Source organism: Fulmarus glacialis, unplaced genomic scaffold, assembly GCF_000690835.1.
Source record: "Fulmarus glacialis isolate BGI_N327 unplaced genomic scaffold, ASM69083v1 scaffold10443, whole genome shotgun sequence".
Classification (NCBI taxonomy): Eukaryota; Metazoa; Chordata; class Aves; order Procellariiformes; family Procellariidae; genus Fulmarus; species Fulmarus glacialis.
In genome coordinates this window covers 25337-44451 of record NW_009202283.1, presented here as the reverse complement: position 1 = coordinate 44451, position 19115 = coordinate 25337, and the positions used below count along the sequence as shown (strand labels likewise).

General features: G+C 44.6%; 1 protein-coding gene across 3 annotated transcripts in view; it reads left to right on the top strand.

Annotated features, from left to right (window-relative positions):
- The first annotated feature begins 10266 nt into the window (after positions 1 to 10266).
- Positions 10267 to 19115, top strand: part of SLC1A4 (solute carrier family 1 (glutamate/neutral amino acid transporter), member 4) — an 18026-nt gene continuing 9177 nt past the window's right edge. The window contains exons 1-3 of one of the 3 annotated variants that reach the window (XM_009574236.1): positions 10267 to 10305; positions 11769 to 11831; positions 18292 to 18458. In XM_009574236.1, the coding sequence (XP_009572531.1) occupies positions 18319 to 18458 (140 nt within the window). In that variant the 5' untranslated portion in view covers positions 10267 to 10305; positions 11769 to 11831; positions 18292 to 18318. Of the gene's footprint in view, positions 10306 to 11768; positions 11832 to 18291; positions 18459 to 19115 lie in introns of those variants that run through there. The other 2 variants (XM_009574237.1, XM_009574235.1) reach the window with 2 other exon arrangements.

Below are 19115 nucleotides of genomic sequence, written 5' to 3'. Positions count from 1 at the left end.
CTTCTTCTTCTCATCCTCCTTCTTCTTCTTCCTCTTCTCATCCTCCTTGTCATCATCATCCCTCTCCTGGCTTTTCCAGAGGCACCGTTTCCTGGCCAGGTACCCGCAGCCCGGTCAGGTGTAGGGCTCTACCTCTCCCCCCGTTATTTTTAATTTTGGCTGGGTGGCTGCAAGGATGAGTCGAGGCTTGCTCGGAGCTCTGGGTGCCTGGGCCCGTTTTTGGTCCCGCCTGGAGGGAGAGCAGCTCCTGGGTGCTCGCTGCAGGGCAGGCATGGCCTTGCCTGGCACCTTCCCCTGCCCTGCTGCCTGTCGTTGCCCATCTCTCACAGGCAGGGCAGCTCTCCCCATCCCTCACATGCACCTTTTTCTTTTATTCCTCCACCCTTTACTCAGTCTCCTCGCACAAATGCCAACCTGCCTCTTATAGTGCCCTCCTGTAGGTGCCGACATGGAAATGCAACCCCGTATTTCCATCGAGGACATATCCTAAACACAGGCCGGCATGAGGACACCCTGTATGTTTGTGAGCTTCCCATCCCACCTCTGCACCTTGTAAAGACAAGACTTGCATTCCCCAAAACTACCTGGAAGCAAGGCTTCCACTTCTAACCAGATCATAGTCTTTTTGTTTTATCCTTATTCCTCCTTGCAAAGTTGCAGACTTCACCTTTTTTTTTTTTTCTCAGAGCCCATGGCTTGTTGAGATCTGTCCAGCTCTTTAAATGAGAGAGGAACACTTACGCAAATGAGGCAAACATCCAGCCAGCTTTTTGAGTATCTGACTTCCAATTGCTTCTTGTGCTTTGATGAATCTTGGTGCAGGACCCCAGATGTGAACAGCTGATGTGTTTTGTTACCCTGGGTCTGGCTCTGCCATTTCTTCACAACTGAGTAGTGTGGGGCAGTCATGGAAAATTGTATTACAGGTGCCTGAGAAAAGTGGTGGAATAAAGGAAAACTGGGGAGCAGCAGCTGGGTCTCTGCCGGCGAGCATAGCTGAGGGAGTGATGGGAAGTGATAGCGCATCAATAGGGAGCATGGAGGTTTGCTGAAACATTGGAAGATGAATGGTTTCGGAGGTGGTAGATGTTGCTACCAAGATGCAAACAGAAGAGTAAGGGAGGTGATCTGCGTACCAGCGAAGTGGCTGGAGAGTTATGCTTAGCGGATATCTTGGTAATTACAAAGCTGAGTGGGGGATTTTTATTTAGATCGTTTACTTTGCTTTTATGAGTTCAGTTTTTCAGCTGAGAAACTTTGTCGCTGTGTCTGGGTAAATGGATGTGGCAACAAAGATAAAAAGAGTTTCTAAAAAACAAAACAAAACAACTCCTAAAACTGTATTTACAATCCATGTTAATGTCTTTTTCTCCCCCAGAGAGAAGTATGTTCCCTTTGGACAGAAAGTAAGGCTGGTCTGTCCTGTTGGCAACCACGTACTTCGTGTCCTCAGCCCAACTCTCTTAAGGACCAACAGTTAAGGACCTCTCTTAAGGACCAGCAATTCCCACAGAGCATATTAAGAAGTAATAACAGGGCAGTGGGAGCAGGTGGGCTGGCTGTGAAGGTGACATGGAGTTGAATGGAAGTGTAGGCAGGTGAAAGAAAATTACAAAAAAAGGAGTCAGCACAACGGGGAGAGTTGGGAAGACGACTGTAGCAGTGGCTGCCCCGGGTGCATCCTGGCGTGCCTGCTGTAGCTGGTGTTTCATTCCTATGTTGCCACACAGCACAGAGTGGGATGTAGCTGAGAAACAGGGCAGCGATGCTCCAGTGAGCTTCAGGCTGCGGGTAACATCTCTGAAGTTGAGAGCAGAAAGCTGCTTCTTGCTCTGCTCTGTAAATGCAGGTGGAGAGTTCATCTTCAGAGTGGTTATAGTGGTGATGGGATTGAGTCCTTAACTCCAAAGTAACGCTCATAACAATGAGACTTGGGTAAAGCATGCGGGTTGCAGAGGGGTTTCCTTCTGGGAAATGAGAGGCCAGGGGCTTTCCCCCAATGCATGTACATTGTGAATTCAGCTTTTTCTTGGAGCCCCAGGGAAGGGATGTTGCAGCCACATTGTCGGACAGTCCAGTTGTCACAACAGCGACAGTGAAATCCAATCCAGAAAAGATGCATTTGGACACAGCCATCACTAAAACTCCCAGGCTTAGCACAAATCCCTGACAGACTCAGGGATGGAGTGAGTTAGGTGATTTTTCTGGAAATAATATCTCTCTCCCTCTGCCTTTTAATTTTTTTTTTTTTTTTTAAACTGTTCTTGAAAATGTGGGTGTTCTGGTTTGAGCATCGATCTTGGTCCCTGCTGTGGTGGAAGGTGCGAGAGTAATCTCATCTTCAGTTAACAAGGCCTTGAGTCTACAGGGCCCGGAGGGCTGAAACTTGCCTTCAGTGTGGGTGGGTCTTGCAGCATCCTGCCCTTTGCTTTTCCTTTTCTCTCTTGAAAGGAGGTTGTAGAGAGGTGAGTGTTGGTCTCTTCTCCCAAGTAACTAGCGATAGGACGAGAGGAAATGGCCTCAAGTTGCGCCAAGGGAGGTTTAGATTGGACATTAGGAAAAATTTCTTTACTGAAAGAGTGGTCAGGCCTTGGAACAGGCTGCCCAGGGAAGTGGTGGAGTCACCATCCCTGGAAGCATTTAAAAGACGTGTAGATGAGGCGCTTAGGGACATGGTTTAGTGGGCATGGTGGTGTTGGGTTGACGGTTGGACTCGATGATCTTGGAGGTCTTTTCCAACCTTAATGATTCTATGATTCTTTTGGTCATGAAACTTTCTATTGGACGCAAGAAAACTTTGTTTTCAATTGTGTCACAGGACTGGCTATGTCCTTCAAGGCCTCACTGCTCAGTTTCAGATAAAAGGTGAAAATGAAGTGTAAATGGGTAAACTGAGTCCCCCTACTGAAAGCAGATGTAAAACGTGGCCTAAGGAAGAAACAGCGAAGAGGAAATCACAGCTGTGAGTCAGTATTTGCCATGGCTTCTGCAGGGATGACACAGGGTCTCCTTTCTCAGGATGCAGATCCCTTCTGCTTTTGGGAAGTGTATTAGTTAATGACCAAAGATGTTGCTTTCCATTGTCGCAGCGATGTCTGGAGGCCAGCTTAGTTCTTGGTTGCGGTTTTCCATTTCGAAATCTAAAGCTTCCACACAAACATGCACCTATGCATGCAGATGTGACCTCTGGAAAAGAGATTTATCCTGGGCTTTGGTAGCAAATGAATGATGACTCACTGGTGAACCGAAAGGCTGTCTCTGTTTTGTTTTGTCCATTGACTGTAACCTCCAGGTCTAATTTGTCTACCTTCCTCTGGCTGGAGGTGCCGGAGCACCCTCCTGGTTTCCCTTCTGGCCAGTGCAGGAGGCAAGTCTTGAGCGTGCCTGGCCAGGGCTTAGGCATGCTGTCCTCTGCCCCAGGATGCAGGGTGGGGACAGCAGAGCTGTCCTGATGGTGCCTTTGTGCCCCACGGCAGCGATGCTGATGGCTCATCTCATCTCAGGTCTGTCACGCGGGCAGCTCTTTGGAGCTCCCTAAAAGATGAGCATGGCCAAAGGCAGGGAGAGGCTGCAGCTCAGCTATCGCAGGAAGGATCCAGCAAGAGTTCAGGGGTGCTTCTACAAGGCTGATGGCTTAAAAAAAAAAAGAGAACCAGAAAGTGGGGTGTGCTCTGAACTCAACGGGGTCCTTGGATTTCCTTAACTCTGTCCCATATCAATGAAGAAAGACAGGCTTCTCCTGAGCACCCAATTCGGGCCTTTACATTAAGCCAGGCTCTGGAGCACTCTTACTCCATGTGGTCTTAGCTGAAGGTGGATCTTGTGAACATCTCCAGAGCATCTGGCATGGAGAGCAGCTCGGTTGTACCAAATAGGCAAGTGCTGAGTGCCAAGAGAAGATGAGGAGAGTGAAGGGAAACTTCAGAATTTCTGGTTTCGTCCCTTACACGTTTGTTTGTTTGGTGGAGAAGGCAAAGCAACGGAGAATAAAGACCTCTTGTCAGCTTGGCTATGAAGTGGGTAGCGGGTGGAGGAAGAGGCTAGCTGTGATATGGTGGGCTCTGGGGCTCAGCACCCACCTGTGTAGGTGACATTGCAGAAAGCCAGCTTGGCTCTGATCATGCCGGGCGTCTAACCAGGGAGAAACAGGTGAGGAGGAGAGAGGTGGTGACAAGGAGGTGACTCCAGCCACCAGCTAGCGCAGCCCACCTATAGCTTGTTGGAAAGTGGTTGAAACAGCAGGATCAAGTGTTTTGCAAGAATCTATTGATTTGTTAACACTTTTGACGGGCAATTGTCAAGACTGCATGTTTCGATAAGGTCAGAGTTTTGTTTTAGCTTTGATTTATATTTGCTGATTCAACAAAATTAAACAGTTTCACAGGAACCTATTGATCCTGTCAAAATTTCCAACAGCGGGTGATCCTGGCATTTCATTTCAGTGAGGTCAATGTTTTGCTGTAATTTTATACAAAAGACTTAAGTAGAAAATCTCACTCATCAAAAAGGAACATTTCAACAAAATATTTTACAATATTTTTTTAGTGGAAAAAAAGGTCTGGAACAGGCTTTCTTTGCCCAATTTTGGGATGAAAACATGTTTTGAAACTGTGGAATTGGCTTTGGGAAGGGAATTCTGTTTTTAATCCAGCTCTAGCTGTAACAGTCCGGGGAGGGAAGGCGGTAGTAGCATCACCCACTTTTTATAGGAAGGGTACGCAGAGGTCCAGGTGTCTGCCCCGAGCAGTAAGGTCAGGGTTTCTCAGGCTGCCAGGGAAGTCTGCAAAAGCAGTTTAAATTTTATTGCTCCTCACTGCCCTTTCTCTCTCTCTGCCAGAGGTTACCAGCTGTGCTGCCAAAGCGAGTACCCACGGCGCCGTCAGCAAGCCTGTGCGTTGGCTCCGAGCGCCTTCGGAGCCGGAGGGAAGGCAGGCATGAGCTTGAGCGCAGGGAGAAGCATCGGTCGCATTTTGCTGGCTGGGCTGCAGAGCAGATGGCCAGGGTGGACCATGGGATCCAGAGCACTCCAGCAGTGACCCTTGCTCGGGCACCAGTCGCTCCAGTAGCACTTGTTTCTTATAGCCTTGGTCTTCCTGGTGAGTCACCCAAAAGCAGCAAAGGCTATCTCTGAAATCCCAGTGTGCAAAGAGAGCAAAACTTGACTGTTAGGAGAGGAGGGGGAGATGCCACCTTTGTAGTGATAAATAGAATAAGAAGTGGCCGGGGAACAGCTGCAGTGACACCAATGGCGGATCCCCGAAATAGGGTAACCACCGGGTTTCGTAGCCAGATGGCTAGCTCTTAACTCTGGGGTACCCTCAGAAAACGGGAAGTAGTAAATGTTACTGTCCACGTTTGCTTGTGTCATTTTCTGAGCTTGTCCCCTATAGGGATTGGTGACTGATTTTTGCAGGAAGAACTCAATGTTTGCATTCATGTGCCTGCACTGTCTGGTAGAGTTTTTTTAGGAAGCCTCTGAACATTTCTGCTCCTTTCTTCTGTTCTTTATATTCATTGCCTTTTGCTACTGACTGCCCCCAGTTATGTTTTATTTTCCAAGCACAAAGATGCAGACTGGACCATTAAGGCAAAAAAGTATCAAATATCTGCTATAAGTAAACGCATTTTCAAGTTTCTCTATGTTAAAGCAAATGCACACATTCATAAATATATATATGTCCAGGGCATGTATTGTGCATCCACATACATACCAAAAAGCAGATGAGAAAAATTGTTGTGTGATGCTGAATGAAAATCTTGGGACAGAGAGAAAAAATAAAGGTACTGGAGCAATCCAAACTGGGCTCTGGCAGGTTGCCACAAATGGCAATAAAGTTGCTGTCAGTGGACTCCCACCATTGAAAACACTTCATTGAAGAAAACCAGGAGATAACGCAACACAGAATATTTTTTCTAGGCTTCCTCACAAAAATGTTTTCCAACAGCAAGGTTTTTGGCCTTGGAAGTGGAACCTTTTTGTAAGAAGCAATGCAAGAGGAATGCGTAATATTTTAGGGTTTTGTTCTGCTTGCCTGGATTTCCCTTCATGCTTTTGCTGCCAGAGCAAAGTTGTTTGCAGAGCTCTAGCAAAAGAATCATTTAAAAACAGTTATTAATAATCCCTTACACATGCAATGAAGGAGTTCCTGTGCCATCCTTAGCCCGCTGGTGGAAAGATACAGGGTAAGGAAGAGAGGAATTTGCTCGTAATATCAAAATTGAGAAGGACGGGAGCTACAGCCCCTTTTTGCTCCCTTTACAGCTCCAGGTTTCCTTAGTCACCTGGGATTCCCAGCAGTGGATGCTGCAGCTAAACTGAGATTTCTATTACAGCAAAAATATGGTGAGACCTCCCTGCCAAATTTGGTTTGAGGAGTAATGGTCCCTTTGTGCCTGGTGGGAGCAGCTCTTCCCTGGGGAAAAGGAAAAAGCTGCATTTATCTGGCTATGCATAGGGAGATGGTGTGATGAGTACAGTATTCAGGAAGAAAGTACTCGGACCTTGAAACTCCCTCTCTTGGTGCTGCCGCTTTCTGGTTTCTATTTTAAGAGGATCTGAGACGGGTGCTTTCTCACATTGTGTGTTGCGCAGGTATGTGGAGGTTTCCTGGCTCAGCCCAGCTGCCGCTCCAGCCCCAGGACACAGCTGTCGCCCTTGACAGCTGTCCGATGGATTTCTCATAATTTTTTTTGGGCTGTCTGCAGGACTTGCAACAGGCAGAGAGAGAGACTTTCCTGCCTGGTGCTTGGCGAGGGGACTAAAGTCTCTCTCTACCACCTACTTCACCTTTACGCCCCAAAGGCGGTTGGGTCTGAGCGTGGGTAATCCGTCCGTCTCTGTGGAGCGAGGTCCCGGCAGCAGTGGAGCAGCTGGGGTGCATGCAGCGCGTCTGTCCCCCTGCCGTAATGTCATGCATCGCTGGCTCGTCTCATTCTTGCCGCATACAGCAAGTTTTGTCTCTCTGCATGACAGAGCCAAGGCTGCCTGATCCCAGACCCGTGTGCCGGGCTCCTTATCACCCAGACTCAGGGTTTCCTCAGCGGTGTGCTCTTGCGATAGCCCTCATCTGCTTCAAAAAGACAACCATGTTCTCTAGCACAGAGCATAGCAGTGGCAGGGATGGGGCCACAGAAACAGCAGCAATAGTTAGCAATCCGGTGATATAACTGTGGTGATTTCTTTAAACTCCACGTTCACATCGGGTACGGGCTTTCAAAGCAAAAACAGCTTCTCAAGATTTGGTCCATGCAGAAAAACCGACTGGCAGACACCCACATTTAATTTGCATGCCCAGTTACCCAGCTCATCAGCTTTCCTGTTCGCTGGTTCACTCAGACAGGAGGGATGTTTGCGCTTCCCCATGCGACTCTTCCTCTTGGGCTTGGGGACACGGTGAATGCTAGCTCGCAGGGAGAGAGCTGGGTCTGGATTTCTGTGGTGGGTGAACTTTGCCTCGCTGCGCACGATGAGCAAAGCCTGCAGGCATAAGCACATCATGAGCCCAGGCAGGTCACCACCCAGCTTTTGGTTCTCCCTGGAGCACGCGGCATCCCTGCCCCTTTTTTTTTCAGGTACTGGCGTAGTGTTCTTGCATAAATCCATCTTAAGGTAAAAACCTGCGGTCTGACCCACCCGTAATTAAAGCTTAATTTAATTCGCATGCTGACTGATCTTAGGTAGCGATGAATGTAGTCTGTGCAGAACTCGTGCCTCTAAGATAAGCCATTTATTTCTTGATTGCTTTTTATGACCCAACACATTTTGTTCTTAAACTTCAGGATCTGAAACAAAGAGGGGCAAAACATTTTTCTTACACGTTGTTGTGACTTTGCAGCAGGTGTACTTCAAAGTTGGGTTGAACAAAACACACAGCTCCTTCTGAGCTGCTGAATTGAGATCCAAATTTTTTACTTGATAGATTGTCAGAAACGCTCTTTGCTGTCCTCAGAGTCGAGTCCTGCGACCGGTGCTCCAGGGATAAAGAAGAATGCTATATGCTCATGTTTGAATAGCTTTAGTGCTATTCACACATGAAGCAGGAACCTGCCCATTGCCTTGGTGTAGCAGGGCTGCTGGCATCATTCAAGTATGTGCTTTAAGTATATGCTTGGAGTTAAGTTAGTGTTTAATTACTGAGGCCCATGCCTGACTTAGTGTGTAAATTATGGAGGGTTTGGTTTCTCGGCCACATTTAAACATTGGAGAACCATATTGTTTAGGCTTTAGGATTGCTTCCTTTGGTTTTGTTTCATCAGGATGGAAAAGCTGATTTAAAAAAAAAAAAGTAATTTAATTTCTGGTTGGTTTTCAGTCTTTTTTCATCTCTTTGCTTCTTCAAATCCAGTCAATTCTTTTTTTAAAAAAAAGTAATCATCCTGCTATGAAAAGTGGAAAAGAAATATCCTTATTTTCCCAACAGCATGTTTTCTTTTTTTTTTTTTTTTGGTTAAAACTGTGCACTGAGCTGGGCCCATTTGTATATGTGATGTTTTACTACTGATAAAAGTAAGTCTGCTCTTACTTTACATGAGGTTTTTATCCACCGGAGAGTTCCAGCTGTGCCAGAATTGATGCACATTTGCTGTTCCATTAATTTTGTTTGACCAATTCTTAAGCATCTTTGCAGAGTTAGAGCTCGCTTTCCTACTTTCAGACAGACAGCTGTATTGTCAAATTTTAAGGAGAAAAAATTGCTGTTTCTTTCATGCTCAGTGGAATGTAGACTCCAGAAGCCAAATTATTCTTACAGCAATTTGGCTTTTGCAGCTGCCTCCTAATACACTTGTAATGCAACAGAGAGAGAGGCTGAGGTAGTTCACAGCAGCCGGTTGTTTGATGAAGGTCCATGTACTTTACATTGCTGTCAAGGCTGTGGGAAAACCCTCACTGTGTGGCAGGATAATGGAGCTATGCAGTGGAAAAGACCAAAGTCCTTATCTGTGCCTTATCTTAATCTCCCTCTTGCTTTCAAAGATTTGACTCTGCTGCTCCGTTTCTTGCTGTGGTTCGGATTTGCGCTTTCCATGTCATTCGTGGAATGATCACAACTGAAAGCCTGGTTTAAAATCACGTTTGCCAGGGTAACTACGGCAAAAACTGGGGGGAGGTTCGCAGGGCTCAGCCTGGAGGTCGCCGCAGCTTCCTCGGAGCAGTGCAGGAAGCAAAGGATGGGGAGCAGCTACCCAAATGTTTTTTGCTGCAGTTAACTGGCTCTGGGTAAGGTCTTTTGTTTCCTTTCCGTAAGAGTTGCCATGCCTCCTTGACACATTCGGCTGGCAGTGTTTTCAGTTCGTACCCCTAGCCTTCCTGCCCTCGCCAGCTAGGGTCCTGTCGTGACCCCAGAGATCAGCTTTTACTCCTATTTTGCTTTCTGACACAGCAAAAAAAGCTGCCATTTGGCTAGGGGAACACATGCTCTTTGCTCACCATAAGCGGAGAAAGGAAGTGTAGCATTAAAAACAACTATAAAATACAACAAGAAGCAACTTTTTCCTGCGTGGTCCAGTTAGCCATTTTTCCTGTCCTTGTTGCTTCTTAGATGCACATATACACTGGATGCCCAGTAGAAGTGTACGTCACTTTGCATGCTATCCTCTCTGCACAAACCTGATGCCCGATTTGCATTTCTGTATGAAGGCACTACCAAATTCAGATGTTGCAACTTTCCATATGAGTGGCCCCTACTTACATCTGTGCTGTTTAACCACTTAAGCCCTTGCAGACAACTCTGGCCTGTGACATTGTTCTCTGCTTTACCTCGGTGTTCAGGGAAGCTGACCTTGTTGTGTTGAAGGGTTAAGACGTTCTCTTAAGTGGATTTTGCTGATTGGATTGCTCACAGCATCAACATGAAGGACAAAGTGTAATCACATGAGTAATATTAAAAATCTGCCTGACCCTGGAGGCCATAAGCTGTTGCTGCAGCTGGTGCGGCTAAGCCAGTTTCTGTAGCCACTGGCTGATGGGTGTGTATAACTAGCATCATGTCTGATTGCCTCTGGTGTCCCTACACAAATGGCTAGGTGTGGCAGACAAGCAAGAACTTTTTTATGTGAGCAAAAGAAGATGGCATTCACACCTCTGGAGATGTAGCAAGACATCTGCTCTGTGCTGCCAGAGTATCTTCTGTAGTACGTACCTCACTAGTGCCAATATGCTTGCCTTTGCAAAAGGAATTCCGTTTCTGAGAGTAAAACACCTTGGTGCATTCGTTTTAGAAGTTCTACAAGAAATATTTCATTTTCTTGTTTGTATTTTACAGAAACCTGTTTCCTGCAAATCTTGTTGCTGCAGCTTTCCGAACGGTAAGATAAGTGTGGACTTTGGACATGAGCTACAGTGCACAGACAGGCAAAGTGACTGCTCTTTTTTGAAAAAGGACTAGAATGATAGTGTAGAAAATACTAAAAGTTAATTTACTTACAGTAGGTGGGATTTTTAAAAGCACCTGATGTAATCAGACCTACAACTTCCATAGCAGATGGTTTGATTTTGAAAAATACTCTTCAAACAAAAGCATATTTGTACCCTATGTTTTGTACCTCCACCAAAAATGTTCTTTAAACTTTTACACTTTGGGTGCTGTGTTGAGCAGCAATGGCAACTTTGCTTTGTGCCAGGCTGCATATCACTTTGTAGGAGCTAGCTGGGACACCCTTGGGTGCATAGTTTGGAGCTGGGCTCAGAACAGATGAGGCTAAAGACCTATAGGCTCCCACGTGTGTAAGCATTACCTGTTGCCTAATGCTTTTATTCGGTATTTTCCATTGTATCCCTTGCTGGATTAATTGCTCAGCCTGGTTTCTCTTCCAACAGAGGACTAGGTGTGGTAGGATGATTACTGGCACCAGAACATAGTGTGGTTTAAACTGATGGACAGGAGCTGTGGAGCTCCAAGAAGATTTTTATTTAGTTCTTATTGCCAATTTTAGATGTCGGGATAGACACTGTTGAGAATATTGCTATGGGGCAGAGTGATTCTTTATGATACAGAAGCAAAATAATAGGTTTTGCCTTCATGGTATTCTGTGGATTTGCTTTTGTATCAAAACCAAAGTCAAACTCTTAAAATCAAGTTCCATTTTGAGTGTGTATATAATATAGTACAAGTCAATAAGCCATAACTAAAAATAGGAGCAGTACAAAAATATCATTAAGAAAAGGATAGTCTGTGATACCTCGAGTATCAGGGTTCTGTATGTTCAGGGATGAAATAAAGAAGTCCTCCTTTCCTCTGTGCTGCTGTTGTCACAGGTAATTGGCAAGTGTATAAGCTTTTCTTTCCACTATTTTATATCTAAAGAAAACAAGCCCAAAGAAGTGCCCTGCTTTTGCGAGGTATCTAGCTTATGTATCAAAGTAAACTGTTGCCCTAGATTTTAGATATTTTACTGACAATTTTAATGCCTGCCTCACTATTTGTAACAGTGAAACAGCGCAAGTGCACTTGCCTTCTGCAGGAGCCAGTGCGACAGCGTGGTGTGTGAGCGACAGCAGGGTGGAGGAAAGGGGAATTCCCCGGCTGCTGCCCAAACCTGGGAGCTCAGGGGGTCACAGAGCACTTCTCTGTTGCCACATGGGGAAGGAGCTGCATATGCTGTCACTCCCTTTTCTTGCATAGGACAGGTTCGTTAGCCTTCACAATACGATGTCCAGAAAAAGTCTTCCTAACAGTAATCTCCTCCTTGTGAAATGCTGGATGATATGGTCATATTGATGTTCTGATGGGTAAACATTGTGGTTTTGTTTGTTTTTTTCTTACCTGCAGTATGCAACAGAATATAAGATACTGCTCAGAAACACTACCTCTGGAAATGTCACGCAGGATAAGGTAAGGTCACTTCTTAGGTTTTTATACAATCCCTTGTCGACTGTAATATTGACTACTTCGCAGTCTTTAATCCTTTCCAGCAGTCATTGGAAAGAAACGAGTACTTTTCTTTGCCTGGAACTGAGACACACGCAAGCCAGATCAGTTACCCACAGGCACACAAGAAAGCCACGATGGATACGAGAGTTGGGCTCAACTGATCTGACCCACAAGACCTTATTTTTAGGCCATGCTTTCTTAGACCTGGTCTCACTTGATCTAAATTTTGATTAGTCACTCTGCCTAATGTTTCCAAATAGCTTTCTGTAGACTTGGAATTAAATAGTAATCAAGCTGGCTGAATATGTCCCTTAAGCCTTACTCTTCATTAACAGTTGGGAGAGAAAGAGCTTTTTTCCACTACCCAAGGCTCTTTAGGAAAAAAAAAAGAGGTTAGTTGAGAATTTTTTCTTGTTACCGTGCTGCTGAAATTTTGTTTGAAGCAGTAACAAGTGGTCTGAAGGAGTAGAAGTTATAGACGGAACATTATAAATAGGCTGCTATTGCAATGGTGTCAAAAAGGAAATTAATTTGCGGGTGTAGCTGAGGTAGAGTGTTATCTTCCATATGTAGCTCATAGGACATCCGGAGATGCTCTATATGCCCTTGAGTGGCATCTCTCCTGCAGCACGGGGCTATTAAAGATCTTTATTATTGGCCAAAGCCAACATATTGCAGGTCCAGCAATAATTACCATTGTCTTACAGGCAGCATGCTATGAAACAGACCCAGTATCCCAGCCTGCGATGTGTCACCTCACTCCAAATGAAGTATCTCATGTGCTTTCATGGGATTTTGGGGAGACAGGTCTGAGACTGGAAATTACTTGCAGGGTTATTTTCTATTTCTCAAGCTCATTCTGACTATCTGAGATCAGTATCGGACGTTGGGTTACTCTATTTTTAATATGATTTGAATGCCCCTAGGGCAAGAGACTTGTAATGTTTGTATTTGTCACACACTGTGTGCTTGCCCACCAGTTTGTAAAACCATCGAGGAAAAAGCAGTTTATGCTCATCCAGAGGGACTCTGAAGCGTATTCCTGAGCGCAGGAAGTACTGGCCTCGTTACCTTCTCCTTGCCACGCATGGTGCGTGAGCAGGCGATGCAGAACAGTGCGTTTCCCAGCTCTGCTTTCGGCTGACGGGCTGAACTTTCACCAGCCCCGGACTTGGATGGCACAAGAACTGAGCAGGGGAAAAGTCAGCCCTTGCCTAGAAGCCTGCTATCACACGGTGAGCAGTTTCACTGGGAAGAAGGCAGCCCCATCTGCCCAGGCTCTGCCCGTGCCTGTAAGATTGCATTATCCCAGATCTGCACTCACCCCATCTGACATGGATGCACGGCAATGACTGCAGAAGGGCCACGTGATCCCAAAAGAGCACTTTCTCTTCTCACGCCATTATATCCTCGGGCAGTACATGCCCGTGCAGCCTCGTGCTGCTAAAAAACAAGTTCAATATGAAAGGCTGTAACAATGTGCACTTAGACATGTGTGTTTGCTTACAGAGTGTAGAGTTATTCTTCATTTAAGCAGGTGTAAATGAAAGGTGAATAAGACTCTTCTTATTCATCTTCAGCATCAAGTTTGATAGGGGCTCCTTGGCAACCAAGCATGGATCAGGGCCAACCATATCCGTCGGACATAGGCTTGGCTGTCAAGGTCTTTTTTAATGGTTGTTCAAAGCCTTCACTCTTCATCAAGATATAAGAATGCATCTTTTGGCAATTTAAAACATGAGATTCTTTTTCAGTTTTCTTCTTTTCCCAATTATCAGACTCCTGTTTGATGCAATATCAGAAAAAACACTCTGAATTTGTCACCGGTGCCTGTTTTTGCCAGTGCTTATGATGTAAAGGTTATTTCTGCTATTAGTTTTCCAAAACTTTTCCTCAGTTGTTGGAGCGAAACCAGAGTGAAGAGCGGACCAAATAGAAAGAAAGCATTGTCTCAGTTTTGTTACTCAGTTTCAGTACTGGTCTGACCATATTATTTATGGTTAGATGAGGGTTAAGTTTGGAAAGAAGGAGCATGATTTTTGGATAATACATAGTATAAATATCATAGCGATAGAAGTTGGGTTCCAGGGAAACAAGATGATATTCCTATCTAATGTTTTAGAGCGGACCAAATAGAAAGAAAGCATTGTCTCAGTTTTGTTACTCAGTTTCAGTACTGGTCTGACCATATTATTTATGGTTAGATGAGGGTTAAGTTTGGAAAGAAGGAGCATGATTTTTGGATAATACATAGTATAAATATCATAGCGATAGAAGTTGGGTTCCAGGGAAACAAGATGATATTCCTATCTAATGTTTTCTTTCATCAGCAGAATATTTGATTGAAGAGTTTTCCTTCTACTTTTCATATGAATAGCATAGAGCAAAATTTTCCATTGATTATTTTTTTTTTTTCCCCCCACCCTGGTTAATAGGCCCTGTCTTCTCTTGCTCATGATACGAATAGTGGGGCACGTAGATGTCTGCTCCGCCATGTCCTTTTTGTTGTTTCACGTGCTCTCCTTGTGTTTACCTAGCTTTTATGGCTACATCCTCTCTGTCTCTTCGGCAGCAAGGCTTCCTGGGGCACAGACTATCTCAGTTCGCCATCTGCAGCACAGGGAGGCTGTGAGGGACTCCGAGTTCCTCTTGTGACAGCAGTAAAAATACACAAACCGGTGATTGCTCTTCTTCCTCACATCACATGGCTGCATTTTCTTTTCAGCCACCTACTACGGGGACAGCTCAATGTCAGCAGTTGTTTCCTTGATAAGCATTTTGTTTCAAGAGCTAAAAAACAATAGAATCTTCACAGAGATTCAAGGACCAGAAGAGCTCCATGAATCTTCCTACCAGAACACATCATTTCAAGCAAACAATAATGCGTGCCATAGTTTATCCAGGAACAAAGCTCTCATTAAAGCTGTTTTTATTTGGTGTCCACAATGCTGCTTGGTTTGGCAGCTCCTTTGGGGTGATGCACTCCTCTGTTAGAGTACAAAAAGGCCCTTCAGCATCTGCCAGTTTTAGAGGCTGGGATTGAGAGGATCTTCCGCTGAGGATTTACTGCTGGACTCTTTCCATGTTGTGCTGCAAGGAGGTGAAATTCCCTGAACTCTGCAGGGAGTTACTACTCTGCAAATGATGCACCTTCTGCCTACATCTGCGGTGATGGGAGGCGATGGTGAATGTTGTGTGTTTTAAAGAAATTGGCTCAAGAGGGAGAAAGGGAGAGTAAGACCTGAAAGGGGTGGCAGGATAACAGTGAATAGAGGGAAACAGCTAAGAAGCTTTTGGTGGCTGTGCAGAGAGTCCTCTCTCCGGTCACCAATAATTCAGGGGTCCCCAGATCACAAGGCTTGAAGGACTAGTAAGTGTGAGCGCTTGGAGAACAGCAGCAGCAATGATCGCAATGCTGGGAGCAAGGTGGAGAGAGACATCTCTGAGGGTGAAATAAGACTAAACTCCATGTATCGTCATTCTGGAGAGATACAGGGGAGTTTGAGGAGAATTGGCCAGTTCATGCACAGTAGGCCACTGTGAAGGTTAAGATGAAAGGTCAGAAGCCACCTGTGTCCTGGCTGTAGCTAACTGGAGACGGTACTATCTCTTGCCCTCCTCTAGCTTCCCAAGGACAAAATTTGGCAAGCCTTTGGCACCCATGGCTCTGAAGAAGGTGGAGTGGCTGATGCTTGTGGGGATTGAATGAACTAGAAGAGCCCTGGGGAAGTGACCTTCCAAATCAAGCACTAGGAGTTCTGGCCCTGGTTCTCCCGTGTGCTTCCCAGGCTCTGTCCTGCTCCATGACCCTGTGCGCCCTACAAAGCTGGTGGGAAGCTGAGCAATCTTCTTGCAGATTCAGTATGCTTCTGCCTCGTTCCTGAGACTAGGTCTTTGAGAAGCCCAAACCGTAGTGCATTGCTGGGCTTCAGGCTCACACGGCTGCATTTAATAAGTTGCAAAGCAAATCTCCGGTAGAAGGAGTTTAAAGGGTGGAGATGCTTTGCAAAACATCAGTATAAAGTAGTATAATGAAATTCCCACCCAGTAACATCCAGGTCAGGATGCTGGGCACTTTCAGCAGCCTGAAACACTGAATTGCTGTTCCATGGCAAACTTTGATATCTATTTTTTTTTTTGAATGAGAACCAAAAAAAAAGAGCATTTGATGTTTTTAGGAATTTTTTTTTTTTTTTTTTGGGGAAAAGGTTTGGGCCCATTGTGGTAAAAAAAAAAAAAAGATTAACTTTTCATGTTAACCTTGTATCAAATGAACCCGATATAAGATGTTATATTATAAAATAACAAGTTGAAAAAAAAACCAACAAGGTGAAGGTGAAAAGTATCAAAATGATATTTTGCATTCACTCCATGTGAATGAAGTAAGTGTTTCTTTTCTGGTGTAAAAATGTTCACATTTTGCCCAGGTTGACATTTCCCAGAGAAAGCTTTGGTTTTGATGAAATGACATGGCAGCATTATTTTACTGCACATTTACTTTCTTCCTGCTAATAAATTAGTCATAAAATTTGAGACTCGTACATCGATTTGTACATTGTTACTGATAAATTGTCACTGAAACTTTGTTAGATTCTCTTCAGCCTTATGGTAAGTAAACTTTATCTCCTACCCTAGAGTTATGTTTTACCAACAGAAGTGAAAAATAGAAAAACGTGTGCATGCAATGTACATAGACAGTTTATTCAATTAATAGGAGGATGTCATTTTTTTGTCTAACTTTTCTAACCACAGAAGAGTTTAGGGCTTTCAGGCACACAAAACACTATCCAGACAGAAAAGCGTTACCGTGTGTGGAGAAAACAGCAGATTTCTTCAGACATCTCTGGAGATATGCTGTGCCCCATTCTTAATAACCTGTCCATGTTTTCAATTTTTTCAATTGGAAATCAAATAAATACTAACAACTTAGCCCTGAAGAAGCAAGTACCATAAAAAAATGCAGAGCCTGTATCTAATTGTTTTGTAGCTAGCAAATAAAAAAAAGCCAGGACCTTCATTGCTTGTAAACACTTCTGTTAACAGCAGTTTAGCCTTCATGCTTTTGTGTATAATTTATGTTTTATCCCCTTCCCTGTAATACTTTGTTTCCACCTGCCACTAAGAGACAGTCCAGTTCAGCAGTATAATTCCAGCAAAAATATCATCTCAAGCAGGCTGGTTTTATCAGATTTAGCAGATCAGTATCCCGAGTTCTTTAGTCAATATTCATTTCAAGCTTTTAGCTCAGAGTATATTTTTTCTTTCCTACTGTTGAGCTAGTGTCTACTTAAACTAGTCAGAAGGCCAAAACTTGTACACAAACCTAATCTGTTTTAGAAGCCCTTCCAAATAAAACAACAATTTGACATGTTGAGCTTGTACTGCCAAGTTGGGGGGGGGGGGGAAGTTTGTCAAAACAATTATATTTTTACATAGCCACAAGAACACTCATTCAGTTCATATGATACTACATTGCCAAACAAGCTCCAGCTCTCTTTGAGAAACAAACCGTGAAGGACCAGCAGAGCAGACTTGTGAGTAGACTAGTTTTCGTCAATAGGTGGATCCTGGTTTTATCCTCTTACTTTTTACCATGCAACCACATGATTTCTGAGAAGGAGAACAGGTATTTCTTCTGTTCTTTCTGTATCTCCCATGGCTGATGTGGACAGATGAATGAGTAGGTTTCCATGGTTTGTTACCTTTCTCTGCCCCTCTCCCCCTTTTCTGCTTCATAACATCGGTTGTTTTCTTGTGGTTTTCACCTTGGTATAAATATTGCACTAAAGCGATGGAGCTGGCAGTTTCTGAGAGCAGATTCCCATCAGAGATGTCAGGAAATAAGAGCATGTTTGGGGCCAGACCGCTGCAAGCCTCTTGCAGGTATGATTTGTTTAGGCGGTGGAATATCATAGTGCCGACAGTGAATGATGCTTGGTGGAATAAGCAGAGTTAGGAAGTCAGTATCAGCAGTATCTGCCATTTATACCTGTGGTCTCTCCCACACCCATCTTCCCTTAGGGGGAAACAGGGAGGAAAGTTTCAGTCTTTTAACCGCACGTGTGTGATTGGCATCTGTGCTGTTTCGCATTTGCAGTGGAGCTTGTCCTGAGTAAACTGGGGAGGTTTCCTGTTCAGGTCACTGAAAGCGCACGTATTGTACTGAAGGGCATGAGGGGAGATAGTGGCAGGCCCTTTCCTTCTGCAGTGAATCCATGCCAGCTCATAACTAGGGAGGTTTGTATCTGGACTGTGTCCAGATCTTGTTTGGTTTCTTTGAACAAAATAGGTTCTTCCTTCCCAAAATAGGTTCTGCTTGTTGATTTCAGATCGATCAGGCAGCAACAAAATGAGGTGACCCTTTTGTTGGGTTTTGTGCCGGTCTTGCATCTAACAAGCCTTCTTTTTTTTGCCTCTACAGATCCCTGTCGGTACTGAGATTGAAGGGATGAATATCCTGGGACTGGTGCTGTTTGCTCTGGTATTAGGAGTGGCGCTGAAAAAGCTTGGCCAGGAAGGGGAAGATCTGATTCGTTTCTTTAATTCATTCAATGAGGCGACTATGGTCTTGGTTTCCTGGATTATGTGGTAAGTGTGTGACTGCAGATACATCTGTACAATACTATGCTCAGTTCAGGAATCTCACCATTTATCCATCTCTCCAGCTTTTTCCTACCAGATCCCTCATCACAGCAAAAGTGAATGTCATGGTGTCACACGATGGGGTCTTGTCTTCTTGCTTGTGCCCTGTAATTAGACAGTCACGCATAGCTTAAGGTATCAGTCTGGAACACTTCAGAGGATTGCTTAAAAATCCTCTCCAGGACTTCTTTTTGATTAATTAGTGGAAAAAAGGCTTTCTCTTTCAAAGTAGCATAAGCCCATGGCTAGCTGCCATCATGTGCCTAAAGGCACTGGCCTTGAATGAATAAAGGAGATGTGAGCAAGTGAGGAATATGGTCACATGAAGGCCAGGGATGTTTGTGCTTGGAGTGCACTTGCAAATGCAGGGCATAACTAAAATCATACTTGTAGCTTCATGCTTTGATTTTTCTGTTGGTGAAAAGGTTACTTGTACCGACCTGAAAGATATCCAAGGAGATCAGAAGATAGCCCGCTCACTGGTATTGGTTTGAGAGAAACCCTGTTGAGTGCATGAATACAGAGCCCCATCTGTCCACTTACGTCAAAGGGCGATGGAGAACCTGTGTCCCTTTGTATAAAAGGGAGTAACAGTCTCCGGGG